At 35.3% G+C, this 25,511-nt stretch overlaps 1 protein-coding gene across 1 annotated transcript in view; it reads left to right on the top strand.

The window, feature by feature from the left end:
• Positions 1-25,511, top strand: part of dpy (dumpy) — a 673,297-nt gene that overhangs the window by 195,333 nt on the left and 452,453 nt on the right. The window contains exon 3 of the mRNA XM_069827690.1: positions 10,663-10,858. Within this exon, the coding sequence (XP_069683791.1) occupies positions 10,663-10,858 (196 nt within the window). The remainder of the gene's footprint in view (positions 1-10,662; positions 10,859-25,511) is intronic.

The following is a 25,511-nucleotide window of genomic DNA, read 5'->3' as shown; positions in this document are numbered from 1 at the left end:
AGGCCCGCCTCGCACAAATCCGGACTACACGAATGGTTTCTATAACTGCGAGATACGAGGTCTGCGCACCTCGCAGTCATAGAAACCACTCACTATCTCTCGTGTAGTCCGGATTTGTGCGAGGCGGGCCTCGCACCTCGCACGTCGTATGCGTCGGTTCAGAAAAACCAAGGCTTAAGACTTTACGAGGCTTGTACAAGCTTTAAAATATTAGTGACAATTGGAATTAGATATTCAAAACTCTGTCTTTCATGCAACCCTTGCATTACTTTAGATGGGCACAAATTAATTTTCCATGGTTCATGGTGCGTGTTTACAACCCCACGCCCCGTGACCGTCAACGAGGACGATAAAAACGTCATTATTAAAGAGATCTTATTAGAAGGGAAGGCATTTGAAATTTGTTTTAATTTTGAAAGACAAATATCATTTGGGTTCATGCTTAAGACAATGTGATGATAAATGGTAAATTCCGTTGCTTGGATATGTAATACATCCTGGCTGCATAACGGTTTACATAATAATTTCCCGTATAATCCCTGGGTTTTTAGGCGCTTGCTAAAGTCCTTGAGGATGAGAGAAAGAGACTTTTATCATTAAAGAAGCTACAAAGCGTTACGTGCAGGAAGGTAAAGGCTCCTCATTTTGACTCAGCATCACTGAACAGTGAAGGTTTCGTATTGTCTGTGCATTGCGGTACTAGCCTTTATAATAATTATATAATTATAACCTACCACTTGTACGTTCTATATTACCTTGCTCCACCCTTATCGTATATCCCCATCCCGCGTTCCAACGCATTGCATCGCTACACTTAGATAATTCTAGTCATCTTCCGATTAAAATCACAAAACAGCCACTTCTGCAGCCTCTTTCATGAACATTGTCCAAAGTCAACCATGCATGAAGCTCATACGTACTGGAAAAAGAAATCAGTTTGATTTTTTCATTGGTTTATAATCGTAAAGTTCAACGTGGTTTGAGTAGTTTGGTAGTTGTGGAATTTGGTAGGCTGTAGGATAGTAAATTATGACGAATTGTTTTGAGAAAAAGGCATGGCATGGTAATTCAACACCAGGCAGCCATATACGCAATAGTTAATGTGTAGCTTTTATGTTACGTGGAAACCGTGGTTGTGGGTCGAATCCCGTCTAAGGAATGTATCTCTATTCAGTGTTATGTTATGTTCTGCCAGGTTGAAAAGAAATATCTATATTATATACAGAGAGAAAAATAAAGTACATATTCCTACAGAATTATGGAAGGGGAATAAGGAAACAATTAAACGTATTTTCATATGTGGGATATAAGAAAAAGACCTTTGGGGAGGCCGGGACGTACATGAGAGAATATTAAAATGGATTTGAGGGAGGTGGGATATAATGATAGAGACTGGATTAATCTTGCACAGTATAGGGAACAAATGGTGGGCTTATGTGAGGGCGGCAATGAACCTGCGGGTTCCTTAAAAGCCATTTGAAAGTAAGTAAGTATTATTTTTTAGAGTTGTTTCAGTTTAGAGAAATGTTATTGTGTTACAATTTATTTAATTTCTTTATTTAATGTAGAGGTATTTAATTAGTTCAAAGTTTAGTTGTGTTGTTACAACTAGTTTATGTCACCGAATGTTTTAATTTTTATAAGTTTTGTAATTCCAATTTTTTTGTTAGTTATTTTTATACTGTCACAACAATATATATCTAACTTGCCAGCAATTAACATTTTTAGAATAGATATATATATATATATATATATATATATATATATATATATATATATATATATATGAATTTATAGATGAAACAATTATTTTATGAAATAATTAAACATGATCGCAACAAAACAGAATAAACATTTACGAAAATCTATGATTGCGCCAGAAAATACCAGAACAAAAGATCCTAAGCAATGATAGAATATGGGATCTTGGCGAAAAAAAGTATTCATTCAGAAATGAAATATATAATTTATTTTGATCCTTTAAAAGGTCACATCACATCTACACGATTTTCATTAAGATGAGAAACACACATAATTCTTGTAAAAACAATGGAAACAATAAACAAGAGTTCGTTCATTTTCATAAGTAGAATATTTCTAGCAATACCTCACATTTGCAATATGATATCTACTGCATCTTGATGAACAACCTTTCACACGGAAAATGGTCGCTCTTCTGTAGCGTGAATTTGTCTGTAATTCGGATTACGCGCAATTCACACGGGTAAGTATTAAGCATCGAGGTCCGAGAATGATGCCAAGTCGTAGCAGCGACGTATCTGTATGTCACGAAACGACATATTCCCTACGAAGCCCTTTATGGCTTAACGAGAGCTCTTCTCGTTACAAAGACCGGGCTTCGAATCTATGTAAAACGCATGCGTTTAAACACGTCGTACGCGATGATACCCAAGTTATTCCGAGGAGGGACTTTGTCTCTGAACAGCAACCAATTTCCGTATCAAAGGGTGTACAATTTTGAATTTACTGGTATTATCTCATTTTTTACAAAGGTTTTATATTTGAGGAATTTGCCCGGAACATCAATTAAAATTGAGTTTACAGTAATTTTATTTTGAAACCAAAACACATCTCTATTACAATATGTACAATATTATACTATTATTAATTTTGGCTCTGTCTTTTCTCTCTCTACAAAATTCGGTGTTCGATTCCGAGCAGATTCTGTGAGATTTATGGTGCATTATGTCTCCTTCAAATGCTTCTATTTACCTCGTCAACCGCATTTACTTTATCATCATAATTCATTTGCTTCATTATACTCGTATATGTAGGGTAAAGTTGGCTATTTCCGTGATAACTCTAATCCCGTGAGACTTTTTAAAAATGAATGTCAGTCAAAGCGTTGCAGTTCGACCATAGCGCCGGACATCTTTCTCGAAAGATTGCATCTTTCGCCTACTTTTGAGACATCGCTAAACTTCATAGCAAGATACCCAATCCCGTGACAACCAGTGAAAAAAAACGTAACACGGAATTAGGAGTATCACGGAATTAGGCAACTTTATCCTATATATGTACTTTATGTATACCGTATCCTCCTTTGTCACAATAGCTCCTGAAACCAAACGCCATTCCATTGGTCCGGCTACAATCCTCTTGTAATCATGGCTGCCTGCACAGTACACCCTCCAAGTCTTTTTTGGTCGACCTCTCGCTCTTCTTTCTGGTGGGACCCATTCCATAATTATTTTAGACATTCTTTCCTCTGGCATCCTTTTAACATGAGCATATCATTGGAATATTTTCTTCTCTATGATATCTATGATGTCTGGCTTCTCCTTCACTCCCATAATTTCCTTTATTTGTTCACTTCTTATTCTTTCTTTTCTAGGTTTTACAGCTCATTTTCGTAAAACTTATTTATTGCTTTTAAGGAACCCGGAGGTTCATTGCCGCCCTCACATAAGCCCGCCATCGGTCCCTATCTGAGTAGGATTAATCCAGTCTCTACCATCATATCCCACCTCTCTCAAATAAATTTTAATATTATCTTTCCATCTACGTCTCGGTATCCCCAAAGGTCTTATTCCCTCCGGCCTCCCAACCAACACTCCATATGCAATTCTGGATTCACCCATACGTGCTACATGCCCTGTCCATCTTAAACGTCTGGATTTAATGTTCCTAATTATGTCAGGTGAAGAATACATTACATGCAGTTCTGCGTTATGTAACTTTCTCCATTCTCTTGTAACGTCATCCCTCTTAGCCCCAAATATTTTCCTAAGAACCTTATTTTCAAACACCCTTAATCTCTGTTCCTCTCTCAAAGTGAGAGTCCAAGTTTCACAACCATACAGAAGAACCGGTAATATAATTGTTTTATATATTCTAACTTTCAACTTTTTTGAGAGCAGACTAGATGATAAAAGCTTCTCAGCCGAATAATACGCATTTCCCACATTTATTCTGCGTTTAATTTCCTCCCGAGAATAATTTATATTTGTTACTGTTGATACAAGATATTTGAATTTTTCCACCTCTTCGAAGGATAAATTTCCAATTTTTATATTTCCATTTCATACAATATTCTGGTCACGAGACATAATCATATATCATTTTCGTAGAACATTCAGTTAAAATGATTGGCAAAATTCTGACTTATAATAACATCTTTCTTGAAGTTATTATAAAATAATCTTGAAATATCATTTACAATTTAAAAAGGATATTAGATCTCTAAGAGATGTTTCAACAGGACCTTGGGAAAACGGTTCTTATATTGTCTCATTACAAAGATTCTGACCTTCAGATTGTGAAGTCATAAAATTACGCTGATAGAATTTCGTAAACATTTTAACACGATATGAAGTCTGTCAATCTTGTTATGTAATTAAACATAATACCCATGCTTGTGGTTTTGCTTACGGCGTTCTTAATCTTTATAAGCTACAAGTATAGCAAGTTACATGAATAAAGTATTCCACGCACCTTGTATAATACAATGTCAGGGTGACTAACATTTAATACAACCAGACACAAGTTAACTACTGTTAGTAGTTAATAAATATAGCAATAAAGAACTAAGAGTACTGTTCTTGTATCTATTTACATTGACGTCTGTTCTTGAGCGTGTTAATTTCCATGCTTATATTTAATAACGGAGTTCGGACTGAAAATGTGATTAAAAAAATTAGCAGTCACAGGCAATTTGATTAGTTGGGGAACAAAAAAAGAGATTATATGATGTCGCCATCGTTACTATGACAATAGCAGTGCAAATAAACCTCATACCACCGTGTATAGTATTGCAGGCAAGATCATCCTGTTACTGACCGAGAGGTCAACTACTAGGTTATTTAGCAGAGATGGAATTGGTGATGGGGAGATCGAGTTTGGCGAGATGAAGCTGAGGATTCGCCATGTGATTATCTGACATTCGCCTTACAGTTGGAGAAAGCCTCCAAAACACTTAACCCTATGGTCAGTCCAAGCTGAAATCGAACTCTCCTCCGAGCGCAGCTTCGAATCAGCAGGCAAACGTGCCTACCGCCTGAATTACCAGGAAAATGTGCCTGGCAGTTGTTTCTTGTCACAATAGTTCCTGATTTGCAGACAGATATCTCTGCAGGCCAATATATCAATAGAGGAGGGGCTCGCGACAGGAACAGTTTGACTGTGGCGCATGTGCGGAACTCTCATGCGGTGCCAGCGTGATCCTTACATGAATTTATTTTCGCGTCTACATTCCAGATCAAATCAAGAAGTTCCCTTCCTGTTCCGGTTACACATCTTGCATATACGAAGGTTAGGTTTGGCTAGTTTAGGTTTTTATTAATCAAATCCGCTCATTCCGTGCATGCGTAGACAGCCAAGGTGATCCTGGTAGATGTTTCTGCCAGACAACTCCCAGTAATACCACACTTTAGATGGACGTAGTAGGAAAAAAAGTGAAAAGGAAGGACGTAATAGGTTTTCACATCATCACTATGAATTATTTATAATTAGAATTTACTAACGCAACTTTACTATTTCTAGTGTACCACTATAACTATAGGCAAGTAACATCCTATTCTTAATATCTGGCGATACCATGGCAGTATCAAGATTTGTTCGGGTAGTTCTGATTGGCAGACTCGACTAATAATTTGTTATTATGATTACCAAACGGGAGAAGAGTTCGGGGTAGAAGAATATATCAAATGATAGACGACATTAAGTATATGGATCATATCATCACACATCCAAAATATGCGGAGACTAAAAGGAAGGCAGAAAATAGGAAAGATTGGAGAATGCTGGATTTGCAGTGAAAGACCTACTCTTGGACAGAAAACTATGAATGAATGACGATTACCAAAACATGACTAGTCTAATAAACTTTGGCGCACATTCTTTAATTCACTACATAACGCAGTAGTAAAACAGTAGAGGAGAAATAAATTTGCTTTTAGATGCGTTTTCTTTGTCTAGACTATACACTGCAGTGAATGAAAAACTGGCGCCCTTGAAAGAATACTAGCTGTAAGAGATCTCCACAACAAAATAACACAAAGAAAATGCAAGATAAATTTGTGTATGTCGTTCAAGAGCCATATAAATGTTCCGTACTTCATTAAGATGAGGTGTAAGTTTATAACATGAATTTTAATTATTTACCCTAAAGGTATTGGGCCGCTCCTTGGGTTTGGACTGAGTAACCCAGACGATGCGACTGTCGGCCGCGTGTATTTTACATATTCTCGTCACGTTCTCCCGTGTCCCCGTTGCATTCAGACGAGCCAGGACACTGCATAGGAAATGGCTGGAATAACATCACGGCACGTGCATTAAATAATAGCAGCCAGACAGATATTCTGCTGCAACTTGTCGCTTCTTTTAGATCTCGGAACTATTTTCGTGCAATTGCCGTAACAAAGAATTAGTTTCATCTCGAAGCTTACGAAAGAGATGTAATTTCAATAACAATAAACAAAGGATTTCCATCAATTTTCTTTTATATAAGTTTATGATCCGTCCATAAGTTTATGAGATTTGTGTGTTACGATGATAATTATATTAATGTAAATATAGCAGTGTAATCATTCTCTCTGGAGTAGAAGTTTGTGATTTCGATTCTTAGAAATAGCAAACAATTTTATGTTTGCGATGGGACATGACAGTTAAGATGTCGAGATTGGAACTACAGTGCTATGTTGCCAATATGGACTACCACGCTGATGGAAGCTAGCAATTGTCATTAAGATGGCTGACGTTAAAACATTCTTTGACAATTGACGAGAAGGTAAGAAAACCTTACAAAAATCGACAGAGAATCAAAGACGAAACGTATCAATGGTAACATTGTGTGCACAATAAATGTCGCCAAGAGAGCTATTAAGCACTCGCCACGTGGGAACTGTAAGTTTGGCAACTCAACCGTTGTTACCATAGCAACAGGCCTACTACGCTATGTGACATTCAGTTGTTTTTTCCGATCTTAAAAAAAAAACAAGCATAGCGTCGTGCATTGCAGGCCCTGCGTTTGGTTCAAGTTTGTCGAGTATGGCGAAGTTCGATATTCGCCTATGTTCGCTCTGTAGAAGGAGACCTGTCGTGTTTGTTCCAGCTTTTAAAAATATTCGCTGTCCCCAACTCATGTTTTAATCGCTTAAGAATTTTAGCACAGATCCTGAGTGTTTTTCATGTGAAATAAGACGAAGTTTTTAATGTTTCGGTTGCCTCTCTCATGTTCGAACATTGCAGGACCACTGTCAGAAATGAAGAGGTTTTAATTCTCTATGTCTTTCCCAATAATTTTAATGATAGCTTATTAAAAATGAAACTGATACGGATTGGATTCACGATACGAAAATTGGACATTTTATTTTATTTGAGAGTATGTCAGTGGAGTATTACGTTGTCATGAATGTACAAGTAGCTATTTTATTCTTCCAATATTTTTTTTTCAACTTAAAGAGGGAAATGTGGGAAATTGATGTCTTAAACCGGAAAGCGGGAAATGATAATATAAATTCTCCAAATTTTGGGAAATTCCGTAAAAATTTGGAAATCTGAACCCTAGATACCTTTATTGTATTGGTGAACTGGAAGATTGACATTCTCAATTCAAAGTTTTCCCGACAGTGTATGGACAGCCACTCTCTCTGAATACGTGAACAAACAACAGACATTCGTGTATATTGCCATTGATTTGAAATTACCTTACTCAGCTGTGCCGAATTGAAGAAAGAATAAATACTTCGCAAAAGAAAGAAATCTAATGTAGTTAACGTGCTTTCATTTTCACATTGTCGTGCTTTACCCATCAACCGACATGCAGTTGTGTTGCGGTTTACGCGTATAAAAAACCTGAGAGAGATACAGTAAGATAACTGATGCGTGACACTTTCGTCTAAAACATCCGGGCTTTGCTATGGAAAGGACAAAATCTACTTTTTATTACGTCTCCTTTTGTACAAGAAATTTTAAACTAATTCCAGAGGTACTTCGGCGTGCAACGAGGCGAATGAACTTAATAACAAATGACACACTCTATCATGTTTAAAATCTAATAAAAGAAAGAACATTGCCGCATATGAAATGACATGATCATGTATCACTTACCTCAAGTTGTTCATTGGTATTGTTTTACTCTTAATTGCGTTTCTTTTCTGAACGACACGGTCTGTCAATTTCTGATTAGTTAAGCTGGGACGAAAGTGAGGTTTTATAGAATAGATTAGAACTAGAGGTTGGTTACGTTAATACCATTGTGCTTACCTCATTATCGTCACAAATCGGAGTTAATTAAGCATCCCTGAAAATGTAATCAGTTTCAGAAGCTCACTTGCGGTTCCTCTTGATGATATTCTCTAACCTAGGTTTATGATACTAAATAATTAAATTTACGTCTTAAACAGTCTCTCCCTCCTAATCCAAGTCTTGCCTTTGTATACCATCCAACTTTTCGTCTTACGTTTGGTCGATGAAAAAGAATTTGTTTAATATATTTCTTTGCAGCCATGCTTTGTACAGATACGGAAATAAAATTTGGAGCTCCCTTATTGCATGTTTCGCTTACAACACACTGCGCATGTGCAGTAAACAAGAGTTCCTGTATATATACTTGTGAACAGTTGTGCGAAATTGTTGTCTACATACAGGTGGACTACCATCAAGACTCGCTTCAAATTTTAATTCCGGAGCCATTACTTTCTGTTATCGCCTATCTATTCTATCACATCATCCTAAACAGATCATAAAAATCTCATTTCCACTACTTGTTGTACACTTTTATCCCTTTCTGTCAATATCCAAATTTCGCTCTCAAATAGGCACAAAGTACTGGCATCGACTTATTAAATTCTAATGTGATGTCTTTTCTAATTTAGCACTCCCTTCATAGCACCAGACGTTAATCTTCTTAATCAGTCATAGATTGCATGTCAAATGTTATCTTCCTTTCGGCCCATTTGGAGGATTCATAGTAAAGTCCCATGATTACAGTAACACATCAGTAGACCCATCAAAATTCTTAAGTCTGTCAAAAGAGATCTTGAAGTATGATTCATGCGTTTTAGCTCCTGCTCTTAATGGCTCCTAAATTATTTGTATACATTTATAATGCGTGTTAGGAAAAACATAACCTAAGACATGCGGAAGCGAAGGTTTCTTGCAATTTTTGAAGCAAGACAATGACTACGCAAACATTTTAGAAGATAAGAGTACTAGAGTCAGCTAGCAATTATATTGAAGAAGTCTGCGTGTTAGAATTTTAAAAGAGTCTGTATTCACTTTGCTGGAGATATAGGCAACATGGCGACTTTATGAAACACCATCCAACATCGCAATGAATCACAGTCGTAGCTTATTAGGCTGTGGCGGCTTCTCATATAAGAGGACAAAGATTCAATGTTAAATCTCGTGAGAGTTATGATGAACTAGACTATTGTGAAGAGGTTTACTCCAAGTATTTTCATTTACTACACATTTCTAGTTCCACAATTGCTTCACTGTCGTCACACATTATCTTCCGAATATTGTTTTTAGATTAAAAGAAATGTTACGGAGAGAATTAGAATACTTAATATATATGGAAGTTACACCAACTACCCTACGTTAAGGAGTTTGCTCTTTCTGATTGAGCTATTTTCTTTGTTAGTCTTAAAGTTTGGAACTTTGAATCTATCGATCCTTTCTCCATTAAAGATTATAACGAGATATTCAGAAGTAGCTACAATTCTTGGCGACATATTCTTCTTCTTTTTCTCAAACTTATTCAGGTTATTGTTGTCCTCTTCTTCTTTCTTTCAACTATTGTAAATTTTATTTGTTTCCGTCTTCCTGTTGTTAAGGTTTTGAATCAACATTAAACATTTAAAAGTAGTGAAATTGCTTTGTGTCACTTAAGTCAACACAAAATAAACATGAGACAAGAAGCACATAGGCTTATGTTACTCAAAACCTAAGAAAATGAAACAATTTAAACTTCTTTATAGACATTGAGTTACAATGTAGCTAGGCAGCTATTAATGCATGCATGCATGCATGCATGTATGTATGTATGTATGTATGTATGTATGTATGTATGTATGTATGTATGTATGTATGTATGTATGTATGTATGTATGTATGTATGTATGTATGTATGGCCCATCTGCACGGGTGTACCATTGTCGAGCAGCACACCGTTATGTGATTTGTTCTGGCAAAAGGTTTGGCAGCAAAGAATATTCATAAATATATGCTGATCGTGTATGGTGAGCATTGTCTGTTACGTCAAGGTGTCCTCAAATCAAGTTGTCAATTAGCAGAAGTACCGCCATCTTGCCACTGCTGCTGCTTTGTTTCGCTTGTGCACACAGCCATAATACTGTCGTCTAGTATGTATGTATGTATGTATGTATGTATGTATGTATGTATGTATGTATGTATGTACGTACGCATGTACGTGTATGGATGAGTGGATGAATGCATGTAAAACTATTAATAATGATTCAGCACAACTACTATGTTTCGTGTACTAACCTTTTAATAGACTCCATGCCTATTTCAACACCTACGAAGACTCTGGGGATATGCTTTATCTATTTATTATATAGTACTGTTAGATGGAATTTTTTGAGAATATGTATTAAATGTGTACATACTTATTTATTTGTGGAATTTGCTTAATTGTTGGCATTTGTAATTAATATGATTTTATTTTCTTTCCAGGTACTTTCATACGGTGGAATAGGATTCGGAATTAAACGCGAAATTTTCTTTTTAAATTTAGAAGACGGTTATTTCGGATGTCAAGTAAACGAATCAACAGACGTGCTACAGCTTTACGAATTATCGAAATTATGCGATGGCACGCCGAACTGTTTCATGGCGTCGGACGAACTACGAGCGGAACTCAAGTGCACTGGTGAGTACCTGTTATATTTAGTAGCAAATGAAGCGTGAGCAATTGACCTGGAAAGGAAATAACACTCTGCAATGCAGCAAATGTTATGCTACCTGTGGCTGCAGGCTTATTAGTTAATTTCTAAAAAAGAATTTCTTTGTACGTTGTCGCAACATAGATCAGAATGTACAAATACTGCACTAGAAGCCTATAGTAAATTGTAAGAACCCTGGCCTAAGTAATTTAATTACCTACTACACTAATTGAAGTTGTAATTTCTTCTTCCACATTGTCATTTTGTTATACATGGTTTTCAACATCCATTACAGAGTTTGAGTAATTCGTAGCTTGACCTTACATCAATATATCGTATGTTGAAACATCACATAGATTTTATAATAATAATAATAATAATAGTAAACTGCCCCCCATTGAGGGTAGCCTTTACGGACTCGGTATATCCTCAAAAAAAAATTATTATACATATGTAAACTGAATTTACGTACTAGTTTAAATGAAAAGTAATGCTCTATGTAATTCTCTCCTTAATTAAAGTTAACTAAATTGTACAGCTAGAAAGTTCTCTAGCTCTTTTTAAAAATTATCTATTCTTTTCTTGTATCCTTATGTAATACGCATCATAGGGTATATATCAAAATCAATTCGTAATGGCTTTTCCATGCACCAAAATTTACACAGCAGCTAAGAGACATAAAATAGGATGCAGATAGAACCAGGGTATGAAAATATTTCTTCTTCGTACTTGTCTCTATTCCACGCATCAAATGAAGAAGCTGTTCGTAACTAAACAAATCTTTAATTTCTTTCTCGGACTTCCTAAACTCTAGTTCCTCGTTTTTGTCTATAGTGATATCACTACCTCTCATTGACGTTCTGGTTGATATGTACATCTATTATCAGGCAATACACCTCACTTGACGATATGTGTCAGAGGAAAGACATTTCTTGTCTACATCTGTAGTCTGATTAGTGTAACATCTAGCTAGTCGGCGGTGTTTGTCCAAACATGTAATATTATTTAGGTGCTATAATAAAGTATTCAGCCATCGATAAATATAGACTAGGGCATTGCCATACACGGAATGACCATAGCACATCTTCATGATATTCTCACTATCTAAATACACCTCCATACAACAGCAGTACCTCTGATTGAGGTTCTGGCTGATATGTACATTTATTATCAGACAATACATCTCACTTGACGATATGTGTCAGAGGAAGAACAATTGTTTGTATTTATTTTATTTTATTGGTTATTTTACGACGCTGTATCAATATCTAGGTTATTTAGCGTCTGAATGATATGAAGGTGATAATGCCGGTGAAATGAGTCCGGGGTCTAGTTACCCAGCATTTGCTCGTATTGGGTTGAGGGAAAATCCCGGAAAAAACCTCAACCAGGTAACTTGCCCCGACCGGGATTCGAACCCGGGCCGCCTTGTTTCGCAGCCAGAAGCGCTGACAGTTACTCCACAAGTGTGTATGTATGTGTTTGTATGAATCTGAAGTCTGATTAGTGTAATATATAGCTAATCGGCGATGTATGCAATGGAGGGGGGAAGGAACTGGCCACCCTACCTCATTATCTCCTGGTCTAGTTGCCTCATAAGTGATGCCATGTTGATATCGCTTGTGGGGTTCAGACTTGTCTTCGGACACTTGACTAAATAACAACAAGAGCAAATTACTACCAGGTACCGGGTTAACCTCAATAGAAACATAGCTATAGCCGTTATAGCAAAACTCAAGTATATTTATTGTGGAAACAAAATTTAATATATTTATATGTACAAAAAGATGTAAAAGCTACATACAAGATTTGAACGTAAATACCAGTTCCTAAATTGAAATTTATAGAATGTACATTTTACATCATTTTAATAACTCATGTAACTTTAACCTAATATGGTTCAATGAATTGATGTAGTATAATGGGATAATATGTTTTAATTTTTAATATTCCAAATGCTCCACAATTAAATTAGATTACCAACAATATGTTCAATATAACAGTTATAACATGGACCTGATGAAGTTTTCCTAAGCGAAAACGTTTGTCCAAACATGTAACAATATCCTAATAAGGTGCAATAATGAAGTATTCACCCATTGATAAATATAGACTGAAATATTTAATAAGAAATTTGTTATAATACTAGGCCTACTTATCGAACAAGAACATGACTGTGAAAATAACATTACTTTAGCTTTATTGTAATTGTTTTATAGCCTATAAAATATTTTAAACGTTATTATGCAAGAAATGAAACGTTAACCTTGCTTTACAATACATCTTTACAGATTTTTTTTCGTCCTAAAGAGTAAAGACCGTTAAAACATAACATGTTCATATAGCTATTCGACCCTTCTGCACAAGGCATTGTGTGTGTAACTTTATGTAAAATTTACTCCGAATATAATGCAAATTGAAAACATTTAATTAGAATGTGAAGATTTCATTTACATTCGCAGCTTAAATTACTAATAAAAATTCTATAAATACAAATTTCTCGTAATTTATTACACATCTTATTTTCTTCTGTGAGGTCCATATTTCCAAAGGAATAAATGTCATAAAGGTGTGATAAATTAAAGAAATATAGAATAATAATTTTATTATCTCATTTAATAAAATGTAACCTGCGTAATTTCATATATTGGGTTCAAATATTCTTAATATAAGTATAGAAACTGCAAAACTGTAAAGAGGAATGACACTAGTAGCGATGATGATGATGATGATGATGATAATAATAATAATAATAATAATAATAATAATAATAATAATAATAATAATAAAGTTTGCCGCTTGCATAGAGAATGACATCACTGTGAAATTACTATTACACAAGGACTAAATAATGTGCATTCGATCACTACATGATATTGATGTGAGACTAGTGTTAAAGTTAATAATAACTTATTGTTAATGTTTAACTTTTACTGTCAGCAAAGACTACGTCATTGGCTCAGTATGCGCTTGTACATCGAAGAACTATATAACTCTAAAAGAAATATTTACAAATAACGAATTAGTATTGAGTTTTAGAAACAGCAATACCAAGGAACACAATTTTAGCCTATTCTGTATGTGCGGGGAAAAAAAGTTGTATATTAGTCCATTATAGGGTATAAAATTGTAAGATGCCTTGCCATAATATACAGTATCCACCTTATAACACCACAAAGCTTCGAGATGCACGCCTCGCAATGAGTCAAAATTAAACACCAATTTAAAAAGTCGAAATGTTTACTTGATGCGGTATTTGTAATTAAAATTTTATGAGGTTAAATGCACGCGACGTTCTCAGCACGAGTAACGTTTTTATGGTACGTGTTTACGTGCGCATTTATACTAGGCCTACCTCAAAGCCTATTGTGAAATTTATCGCATAAATAAGGCATACGGATGTATGACGTCATTACCGTCTGTTCCGCTTAAAGGTTAGATCTATGCGCACAGCCAAGTTTGTACACTGCAATTACAGTCAAGTGTGTAAGCAAATCACATGACTAAGACTCGCCTTTATTTCGAACAGTAATTAATGCTTTTCAGACGCAATTCTTTAGCTACTACAATGGCGCAACTTAACGAGGTCTACAGTTCGATTTAGAGTTTCGATTTGAGTTAAGCATATAGTAGGCTACTCTTAGAAGCGCGTGAATTGACCTTTTCTTTGGCTAAAAACCATTATAAGTTCTCGGCTGTAATCCAAAACGATGGAGTGCAATTCCTTTCCACGGAGACTGAGTGTGTATACTTTATTTTGTAGTTTTTTCGATATTGGCTGAAGTTTTGGCCTTTCGTTATGCTGGCAATACAAGTAGAGAGTCCCATTTACTGTATTATGATTATTTAATGTTGGTCCATAATTTTCGTAAGTATAACGACGGGCCTTATAAATCTCCTTGAGGGTTTATGGTAATGAGAAGTGTAGAATAATCAACGTTTTAAGTTGGATCCATCATCTTCAGATGAAAGAGGTAAGAGAAGAGGGAGTCTTATTCTTAAGGGACTTTACAAAATGTCTATTTGTAATAATGCAACTGAGTGACACATACTCTATCTTCCTCCACATTTTCACCTGAGAAAGAAGGTAGATCTATAATAGATCCATACTTAAAAAACGTCACACACACACACACACACACACATATATATATATATATATATATATATATATATATATATATACACCTGTGGAGTAACGGTTAGCGCGTCTGGCCGCGAAACCAGATGGACCGGGTTCGATTCCCGATCGGCGCAAGTTACCTGGTTGAGGTTTTTTCCAGATTTTCCCTCAACCCAATATATGAGCAAATGCTGGGTAACTTTCGGTACTGGACCCCAGACTCTTTTCACAGGCATTATCACCTTCATTTCATTCAGGCGCTAAATAACTTGAGATGTTGATAAAACGTCGTAAAATTAGAAAAACCACAATTGCTATTAAAGACTTTTCACATTCCTGGTGGTATTTATCTTAAGCTAGTTTTCTGTCAGGGTAGCGCATTTTTTCTAATCATTATACTTCTGACTCAGTTAAAGCTGTGCACCTTAGCTGTTCGTATATGTAGTTGGCTATAATTCAGATTCAGTTCTACATACTTGCTTTCCACATCCGAAGTCCAAATTCGACTCCTGACGAAATTGTAGCTACTTAATGTCTCATTAAGTTAATAATAGACCTACTTCATAACAATTTAATGATGTAATGTGTTAATAATAATAATAATAATAATAATAATAATAATAATAATAATGGCTTTATTTAATCTGGCAGAGTTAAGGCCGTAAGACCTTCTCTTACACTCAACCAGGATTAAAACTTGCTTACATAGTTCAACATACAACTGAATCATATTTAAGTAATTACATACTGATACGATCTCATTATTACTATTATTATTATTATTATTATTATTATTAGTATTATTTAAATAATAAAACATTATGCATATATAATAACGTAGTAAAAATGAATTCAAATTGTATTGTATTATTTGTATTTGCTTGCTTGCTTGCAGTTTTATTCAATTATTTTGTTTTAATTGAAAATATGTGAATATAATATGCACACAGACATATGTATCTTTACATGTCTGTCAAAATTCGTTATTGGTTACTTCTAAAATATTTCGCCATTAATTTTCCCAGCTGAATGTCGACATTTCATGGTTCTCAACCAGATGAACAAGTTCCGAGAGGTCGAAATTGCGGATTGTTTTTCGATCAAGTCTGGCTGCTACCAGACATGTCACTGGTAGTTGTAGACTTGCTGTTTCAGAATTTACAGAGTGGTCTCTCAAGATATGTGGCCATCTTACTTGTAACTGGATATTTTTGCATTGCTACTGTACCTTTGTGAGTTCATGCAGGTTCAAAAAAGAAGGAACAAACAAACAAACAAATATTCCAACCATCTGTGTTTGCCAGGAACTGACAAGACCATTAAACATAGGAAAAATTTATAGGATTGATTTGTCGTTAGTCATAGAACAGTAGTACATTTATTTGAATATCATCAGTGAAGTAGGTTTAATGCATGCACACTCATTCTTAAGTATCTTCAATCGATAATAGTCCAGGAAATTTTCACCATTGAGGCTGCAATGTCTTGTGAGACTGCAGAGATTTCTGATAATCAAAACAGGAAGCAAATTAAAAAATGGACTGCAATAGACGTTTAAAGTACTCACCATTTAAAGAAAAAAAAGTTATGCTATTGAAATATTTAAATTCCTTACATAACTTTCCCGTCGCTAGTGGAATTTCTGGAGCCCTGTAAATAAGGTGCTTCCGTCCTTCACCACTAAAAAAGTATTTCCATACAAACTGTGGCATATGCGTTTGCAAATACTCTTTTTTTTGGCACATTTATATTCAAAATCTGCTTTAACTGAAGGAAATAGAACTTGTATGATATTATTTAATTGAATAAAACGACTAGGGCGTGAAGTTGTCTTTCACTCGGTGTTCGAATACGTCATATGAGAGGCGTTCTTAAACTCGCTAGCCGCCTTCACAGCTCTGCTCAAGCCCCAGGGACAACTTATCTGCCTCTTTAATGTCAGCACAACCCACCTGACTCGGTAAAAGGTATTTCTTTCCCGTGTGTGCTGAAGTTCCGGCGCTTAGACCTTGAGGCATTCTAACCTTAATTCTCCGGGCTATTATTGCCAGGTACATAACCTTTGCAAAAACATAGGCTCCCACTTCAAAACACATTTCATTTCAGGCAGCCCATGGGCTACTTGCGTGATATAATATCAGGGATCCTCACTATCTGTGGTCTCTGTTCCTTCCAATTTTAATTTTCGTAATATTTGTTAATCATGATCGTCATTTTATCACCAGCATTATTCCTCAACGATGAAAACTGACTCCGCTAAAATTTGTGCACAAGGCTAAAGATTCTATTTTCCTCGCCAGTGATCGGAATTCGAATCTCCGCGAGTCCAAAAAACATTTTTTCATAATAACCGTGTCTGCGGGAGGTTATACCGGATAGACCTACTCACGTTTATCCTATCCTTCCACCATTTTTTCGTTAACCAATATCATCGTCGTCACCGTTCTGTAACAAGATAGGTTCAACGATTAAGCAGCACCCTGGATTTAATTACAGTATGTGGATTAGTTTGAGTACAAAGTGTCACTTGGTATACAAAAATTAGCATATGAACATTTGACATACTCAATCTTCACTAAAGTGGCGTGTGAATTGATACGTACTTCTAGATCCGGTTTCCAGTTGTATTATGCAGGGAATTTGTATTATAAACAAAGAACCAACAATAATAACGGACGCACATTTAATGCAGGGAGGAGGATAAAGGATCCACAGAGAAAGCATTACACCAGAGTAAATAGGCGGCTAAAGAATATTTCACTGAATTACCAACAAACAAGCAAAATAACAGACTAGATTATTTAAGTGCTTGTAGTCATAACCTTAATCTATGAGTATTATACTACTGTGCCTGTATTTCGCACCATATTAAATCATTCTATGTCTGTTTGTTAAGGTATACCAAATTTATTGAATTAATTCTATTTCTGTTTGTTAAGGTATACCAAATTTTTGTGAATGGAAACTAGTATGCCAAATAAACGTATCCCAAATATATGTCTCACAATTTTGAGTATGTCAGATGTCCATATGCCAATTTTCATGTCAAGTGACTTGAAATGGAACGTGTGTCCTATTCTGAGTATTTAAGAAGCTACAGCAGTTTAGGAATAAAAGAAAATTGGAAGTATGAGCAGAACGAAAGAAACTTAAGGATAAATACAAGCAAAATGCTTCACGGAACATTGTTGTATTAATGGAAGCACCGCTGAACTAGTTTTTAAAGCAGATGTTCAAGAACTTCTTCTAACGTTATGATAGTTAGTTAAAGAAAACAGATGTATTTCTGTTTAATACAAAACAGTTTACAAGGACTAGATGCGGGATTTTTTCCTTAGAAAACTACTTTGATAAGGTAACTGAATGGCCTTCAGTTATACAGTTTTGTACTTTGCAAATTAAAACATCTGAAATAAATCAAAACTTAAGATTCATTACGCCCTCAAGTGTCATGTCTGCTACTCGTTTCAACATCACAAATAATAAAACTCACTGAAGGTAGCCTGTCCTTTCGTCCTACATAGGTACACCCACGAATCGTTACTGTTCTTTTTTTCTCTTTCTTTGTTATTTCGTAATCTGTTGGCGGAGTCCAGAACTTTCCGAATGTTGATATCCTGCTCAACTCATGACATTCAGCCGAGTAACAATCAGATCTGGCAGCACACACTACCAACGAAAGTTGTTTCCAGTATTGCAAATACTACTAATTAGTAATAATTAACGTGGTCTTATAAGTATTGGTTTCAAAGTGGAGTTAAATCATTTACATCATTCTGATAACTTAATATCTGTTTTCCACAACGTGAGGATTATGTTGAAATTCAAAATTAAGAAGCGACCGACACATAGGAAGAGATTACATGAGTCACTGTTCCAATTACAAGGCAATCATGACTAAGATTTAAATTTCAAACGCTTTATCGTAAAGACCTAGCTGCAGCCAATTTATGTGACTTGATTTCATAAAAGGGACTCAAGATTCGGTTCCAGACGAGTCCTGTGGAATTTGGTGTGGACAAAGATTTTTCTCGATTCTTCGATTTTCTTTAATATTCACATTCATATACCGATGTCATATCTTTCGGATCTATTTAAGGGGTTAGGTACAGCTTACAGCAGTAAAATTTTTGGAAATACTCAACATTTTTTTCCTCCATTACTGTATCTTGTACAGTACTGGCAAAAAAAACCGGACCGACCCTTGTAGCTGATTTCAGAGCCTTGTTTACTCCAGAGCACGATAGACTGGTAACTAAAACTTTCGTGGTTCGAATCCTGCCTGGGAAGGAAAGTTTTTTGTTCCCTAATCAAATTTATTCCCAATACTTTTCGATTGCTGGTAAAATTCATGGTCTGGGAATAATAAGTTAATTAAGTAGTAAAATATCGCTGCAATCGAAAAGTATTGGGAATAAATTTGAATAAGGAACAAAAAAAAGTTTCCTTCCCAGGCAGCATTCGAACCACGAAAGTCTTAGTTACCAGTCTATCGTGCTCTGGAGTGAACAGGGCTATGAAGTCAGCTACAAAGGTCGGTCCGTTTTTTTTTTTTTGCCACTACTGCACAATAATGAAAATTGGTATGTGTAAAATACTGTCCTGCTATATGAAAAAAATACTTTTACGATTTTAAAAAATTATTTAAATATTTTTTTTTTCAAAATTCAAAATGTTGGCAATTCACTGTACAGTGATGAAGCGTCTCCCTAATAACTCAAAAATTTGTTAACTTTTTCATGTTTTCTCTTTTTTTATTTTGTTGCTGAAACTCATGTTTACAATATCATGCTCTTTCAACTACATTCTTTAATAAATCATATTTTTTTGTGTTAGAATAAAATACTGGTATTTGACCATTTTTTAAAATGAATTTATTTTTATCAGACAATCTAGCAAATGTAGAGAAGTGATCTTGCATGATATTGTAGATATGACATGCATAAATACACACAAAAAATTTCATCACAGAATGTTGAATAGTTTTTGAGTTATGTGGGAAACGCTTCATCACTGCACAGTGAACTGAATTTTGAAAAAAAAAATCATAAATAAATAAATAAATAAATAAATAATTTTTTTAAGTCATTTTAGATAATATTAGACATAATTGAAACATTAAAACGCATTAGTATACGCTAAGTAGTTCGCTCATACTGGAATGAAAATCGTATATGCAGGCTTGTGTACATTGAAAATCATTTATCAGTTCCTTTATCAACGAAGCTGTCAAAGGTCATCCTGATAAAAGATATTTAAATCCATATGACTTGGAATTCCAGAACGGCATTCTTACATGACCTTACTTTCCTGTCAACTACAGCTGTGACCTTAGGATGACGCGAGGCTCTGGAACAGGTAGATGAACCTAATAAAAGAGTTCGCAATTGAATGGGATGTGTACCGTTACTCGCCAACTAACCCACCCGCCAGGCCCATTATTTGCATTCCATTATGTTCTATCTATTATACTGTGTTTTTAACTCTCGGAGCTGTTATGCATCTGCAGTAATTTGTAGACTGGTTTCACAGAATGGCGATGTCTTGTACCCACTACTTACAGAATCGCGGTTTGAGAGCACAGGCACAATCCAATTACAACTGCTCTGCTCTCTAACTCGCTGGCCTTGTGTTTAAAGCCCTTGTTTTCATTTTGGATTCTTGTAAAAGACTACATTTCCGTTACGTTTGCAATTATTAGACTACTATTTACAATGTGATTCCCTCGCTAAAAGCCCGAAATTTTTGTTAATAAAATTGCTATTTATTTAGGCTACAATTAGTCAAGAAAATTCATAGACACATGCCTTTGTTGTTGTTTAGTCAACTGTCCGAAGACAGGTCTGAACTTCGTAAGTACACCAATAAGGCATCACTCATGAGGCAACCAGGCCAGGAGATAATGGGATAGGATGGGCAGTTCCTTTCCCCCTCCAATGCGTACATCACCAATTAGCTACATATTCCACTAATCAGACTTCAAATGCATACAAACAATTTTTCTTCCTCTGACATATCGTCAAGTGAGATGTACTGCCTGATAATATAGATAAACATATCAGCCAGTACCTCAATCAGAGGTAACGTGCCTTTAATTACGGAAAATAAGACTTTCTAACAACTCACGCTGAAAGCAGCCACCACTGGCATCCCAGTAATTTTCTACTTGACTTCCAAATTTCGATATATCAATATAGAATGAGTCTTGTTCCTCGTTTTCCAAGAGCAGTAAGACAAATATAATTTTCGAGCGTTTAAGATAGTCCCCGTTGAGGTGTTTATACAAGGTGTTTCAAGAGGATTTACCGTCACTTACGAAGACATTCTGAGCAAAAAATGACATATAAACATTTGTCCTAATCTCAATATTTTCAAAGTTACACTAATTTGAAATTATTTGTGAAATACCTTTTTTCTCTAGTTTTAAGGGTAAAAGAATATTAAAAATAGAGAATGAACTATTCAGAAGTATCATTTCTTTAATTGGTTGGTGTTCTGAAGCTAAAAATGTGTTGTCACTTGCTTTGTACAGATTTTGTTTTTTTCATTTTTTAACTAAAAATGGCATCATTCTTACGCACTTATCACAAAAATTGTTACAAATCATACGACTTTAGGAACTTGATTCTTTACAGTTTATTTATGCCTCTTAATGTACAGTCTTAAAGAATTTACAAGAGTGGCGTGATTTGTAACAATTGTGATAAATGCGTAAGAAAATGTAATTTTGTAGTTAAAAATCGAAAAGAAAAATCTGTACGAAGCAACTATGGAATTCACAACACATTTTTAGCTTCAGAATACTAGCTAATTAAAGAAATGATACTCCTGAATAGTTCATTCTTTACCTGTAATATTCTTTTACTCTTAAAAGTCAAGAATAATGGAATTTTACAAACAATTTCAAATTAGTGTAACTCTGAAAATATTGAGATTAGGACAAATGTTTGTATGACATTTTTTTGCTCAGAATGTCTCGGAAATAAGCTCCGTAAGGGACGGCAAATCCTCGTGAATCACTCTGTATATTCGAAGTTAGTGACCCTTGTTTTAAATACTAAAAAAATGTACCATCAAATATCACAAAATATTTTAATTTCTATTTATTAAAATAAACTGAATTATAAGGTAAAAACACTTTCCCGGCCTCTAATAGTTACTTAAGAAAATATTTTTTGTTCGAATTCCATCTATTACCTGAAATCAGATAGGCTAACTTCTGTACACTCTGCACATCTCGAATAAGAGAGGACCAATTCTTGATGCAGCTATAGATTAGGCGTTATTGATTCGGTTACGAAGCAGGTTCGGTTACTGACAAGGTGTCTGACTTGTTTACCCGGTTCGAATATATGCTGGAATTCTCTTCCTAGCAATCAAGATTTTCGTGTTGAAGATTGCCAAAAAAGAGTTGAACGGCAGTTTTTTTCTTTTATAATCCCGGTTCAGAAAGAATTGTAGTTTTTAAACCAACGTCTACTTAATTATTTCTTTAATTATGACACTCGAGAGTCGCATTTAAAATTTATATTCCATACCAGAAATTAAAAAAGAATACTTCTAAAACTGTATGTACTTTTCTTAACTTAAAGAGGATTTTTTTTTCCTTTTTAACACAAGTGCTTGCTGTTATTAAAAAAAACCGCTATATGCTAGAGAATATATTGCACTGTTCTCTTTAACAATGATGGAATAATTATTGAGAATTAGTGAAATAATGGTAGGGAAAACGGATGTGCCCAAGACAAGATAAGGACATGTTTATTTAGCGTCCTTCTTAAGCCATAGAAGCTATTTAACTACAGCATGTTTATGATAATACGACGATAATGGAGCGAAAGTAGAATGAGAATGACAAGGAAACCGAAGTACTCGGACGACACCTGTCCATGCCGCTTTGCCCATCATAAAACTCACAGAATATGGCCGGAATCGAAATCTTTTTGGAGCTGGGATACAACTTGGTCACTATACACGTGAAAGTCTATGCTAACAAAATTTTTTGATGTTGACGATGATGATGACGATCGATGATAATTTTCTTTTTCTTTTTCTTCTTCTTCTTCTTCTTCTTCTTCTTCTTCTTTTTATGTACATAATTGGGTATAATTTCCCGTTTCATCTCCTTAGAAATATTGCCACTATCTTTCATCTGTCGTCCCAATCTCCTTTTGCTTTGCGGACAGTAACATATTGTCCTTTTAGCGAGTGTTCTAGTTGTTATTCATTCAACATGGTATTTTAGATTTATTATCTGTATTTATTTATCACTCATGCCTTGGCTTCTTGTCCTACCTTAGCCCAGGGATGCAGAACTGGCGAGAGAGTCGTGCAAAACATGGGGAAAGCGTTGGTTCCCCGTCCACAGTCCACCGTCGTTGAATGACGTATCTGTGGCCCGTACGCAATCACATAAGACAGACATTGAATACAAATCCCCTCCCCTATCAAGTCAATGACGCGGAGGTGGAAGGAAGGGGTGAGTGACGTATTCCGATGACTGACGTAACGCCACAATTGTCGCCCAGTTCTGCAAGCCTGCCTTAACCTATATCTGCGATAAGTTTTCTGAGTATCGATGCATAATCTTCAATTTTTTTAAAGAACTTTATTTCTATAAATTATATTCCTCCTAACTGGTTCTTCCTTATTATCAAAGATTCGAAACTGTATAACAGTAAAGAGAAAGTCGTCATTATATACATTTTTCATTAATATGTCCCTTTTGACAGTTTTTCCTGACGTTCCTTGCAATGTCCCAAAGAGAAGTTAGATTTAATTCATTTTCTAATTTTTTTCCTTATGTGACTTCCATTATTATACAGGCTGTCGTTGAAATGCTGTTCACATTGTTAAAATAGATAACACAAATCACGCCATCACGCATAGGTAAACATGTCGGTTTAACTACTTTTAATACTTAAAAGAAAACAAATCTTAATTGAATGTAACTTTCATCACCACTGATACTCCTTTAAAATGCATCCAACATAACACCTGACCCATGCGAGTACACTACAGTATAACTTGAAGAAAACGACGGCGTTTCAGAGACATGGTGTAGACTACACAATTAGTATTATAATAATTTTCTGTTCATAATACTGTTAACAAATGAATAAGTTAATAAATAAATAAGAATTATACATATACCTATAGGTTCTGTGGCCCAAAGACATTCACTGGTGCTCTTTTTCCTGAATTGAAAGTACTAGGAAAGAGTGTATACCGTTCACTTTATTCCTGTACTGGTTTAACAATGCGTGGATGTATCCTTGTACACCTACTCTACGCCTACAAAACTTGTGAAAAGTCACCGGGAGAACTCTTTGTCTACCTCACAGCTTTCACGTGCATTTCGACTCCTGTGTAAGTGAACACATATTTCACACTATTAAGAACAGTTGAATAACAAGGAATAAATCACACGTAGCGGTAGAGGGTGCTATCGTCAGCGGTGCGTGAAGTGGAAATGCAATTATGACACCCGATTATGAAAGGTCACGCACTAATACTTGTGTGACAGACGATAGTTTAGTACAAACACTGATCCAGCCAACCAAACATGACGAAACTTCGAAACCATGAGTGAGGGAATTAAGCTCTTTAAGCTCAAAGTTCCACTGATTTCAGATCGTAGTAGTAGAGGTACTATTTTCAATAAAATGCATTTAATCATAATCTAATTAAAACAAAATGATTAAAACAATCATTTAATAACGGTAAAATTAAAATAACGCTCACAAGGAGAATACTATTTGCACAACCTTACATTTAATACAGCATATTAACACTGTCAGAATTCTGTAGCATAAACAAGATTTCGAGTATTCAAAATATAACTTATTCAATTGAAATTCAATAATTGTATAATTTTGACTGGAAGTTTTGGTCCGCTTCATTCTCATTTACTTGAGAATTATAGAATAACGATGCATGTCTACTTGTAGCGGGGCTACTTTGCCTTGTCGACACCATGGCGCAAGATCATCGTTTAATGCAATAAAAAGCGAAGGTCACACACTCATCTCTATGAAAGGGACATAAATTCCATATTTATCGCGAACATGTATACCGAATATTCCACAATGTGTAGTACAGCTGGAAAATTTATACCTTAAACTACGTCGGAATAAATCTCTTTTCATGTGTTAAAATCACATTGTTGGAAATAACGTATGTTTGATACAAGTTTAAACTGCGGTAACCAGGATAAAACGATTGCATGGAGCACATTTTTGCCAGGAAGATAACCACAGCGAATATTAACATTCTAAGAAATATGTTGAGGGAGCTTAGTCAACTATCTGATGACAAAGAAAGTCAGAATTCGATTCTTGACAAATCTTGTGAAATTGTTTATAAGCAAAAAACTGGTGATAGGTTTTTCTGAGTAGGCTACCTGGTTTCCTGGTCATTCACATTATACCTGCAGTGTTGTTCTGTTACTGCTATACCTTCATCTTTATAACATGAAGACTGGATTGTTGCAAAAATGCACAAAAGCGTTTAATGAG

Source organism: Periplaneta americana, chromosome 1 (assembly GCF_040183065.1).
Source record: "Periplaneta americana isolate PAMFEO1 chromosome 1, P.americana_PAMFEO1_priV1, whole genome shotgun sequence".
NCBI classification, from domain to species: domain Eukaryota; kingdom Metazoa; phylum Arthropoda; class Insecta; order Blattodea; family Blattidae; genus Periplaneta; species Periplaneta americana.
The sequence above is the reverse complement of the archived record's forward strand: the minus strand, read 5'-3'. Positions and strand labels throughout refer to the sequence as shown.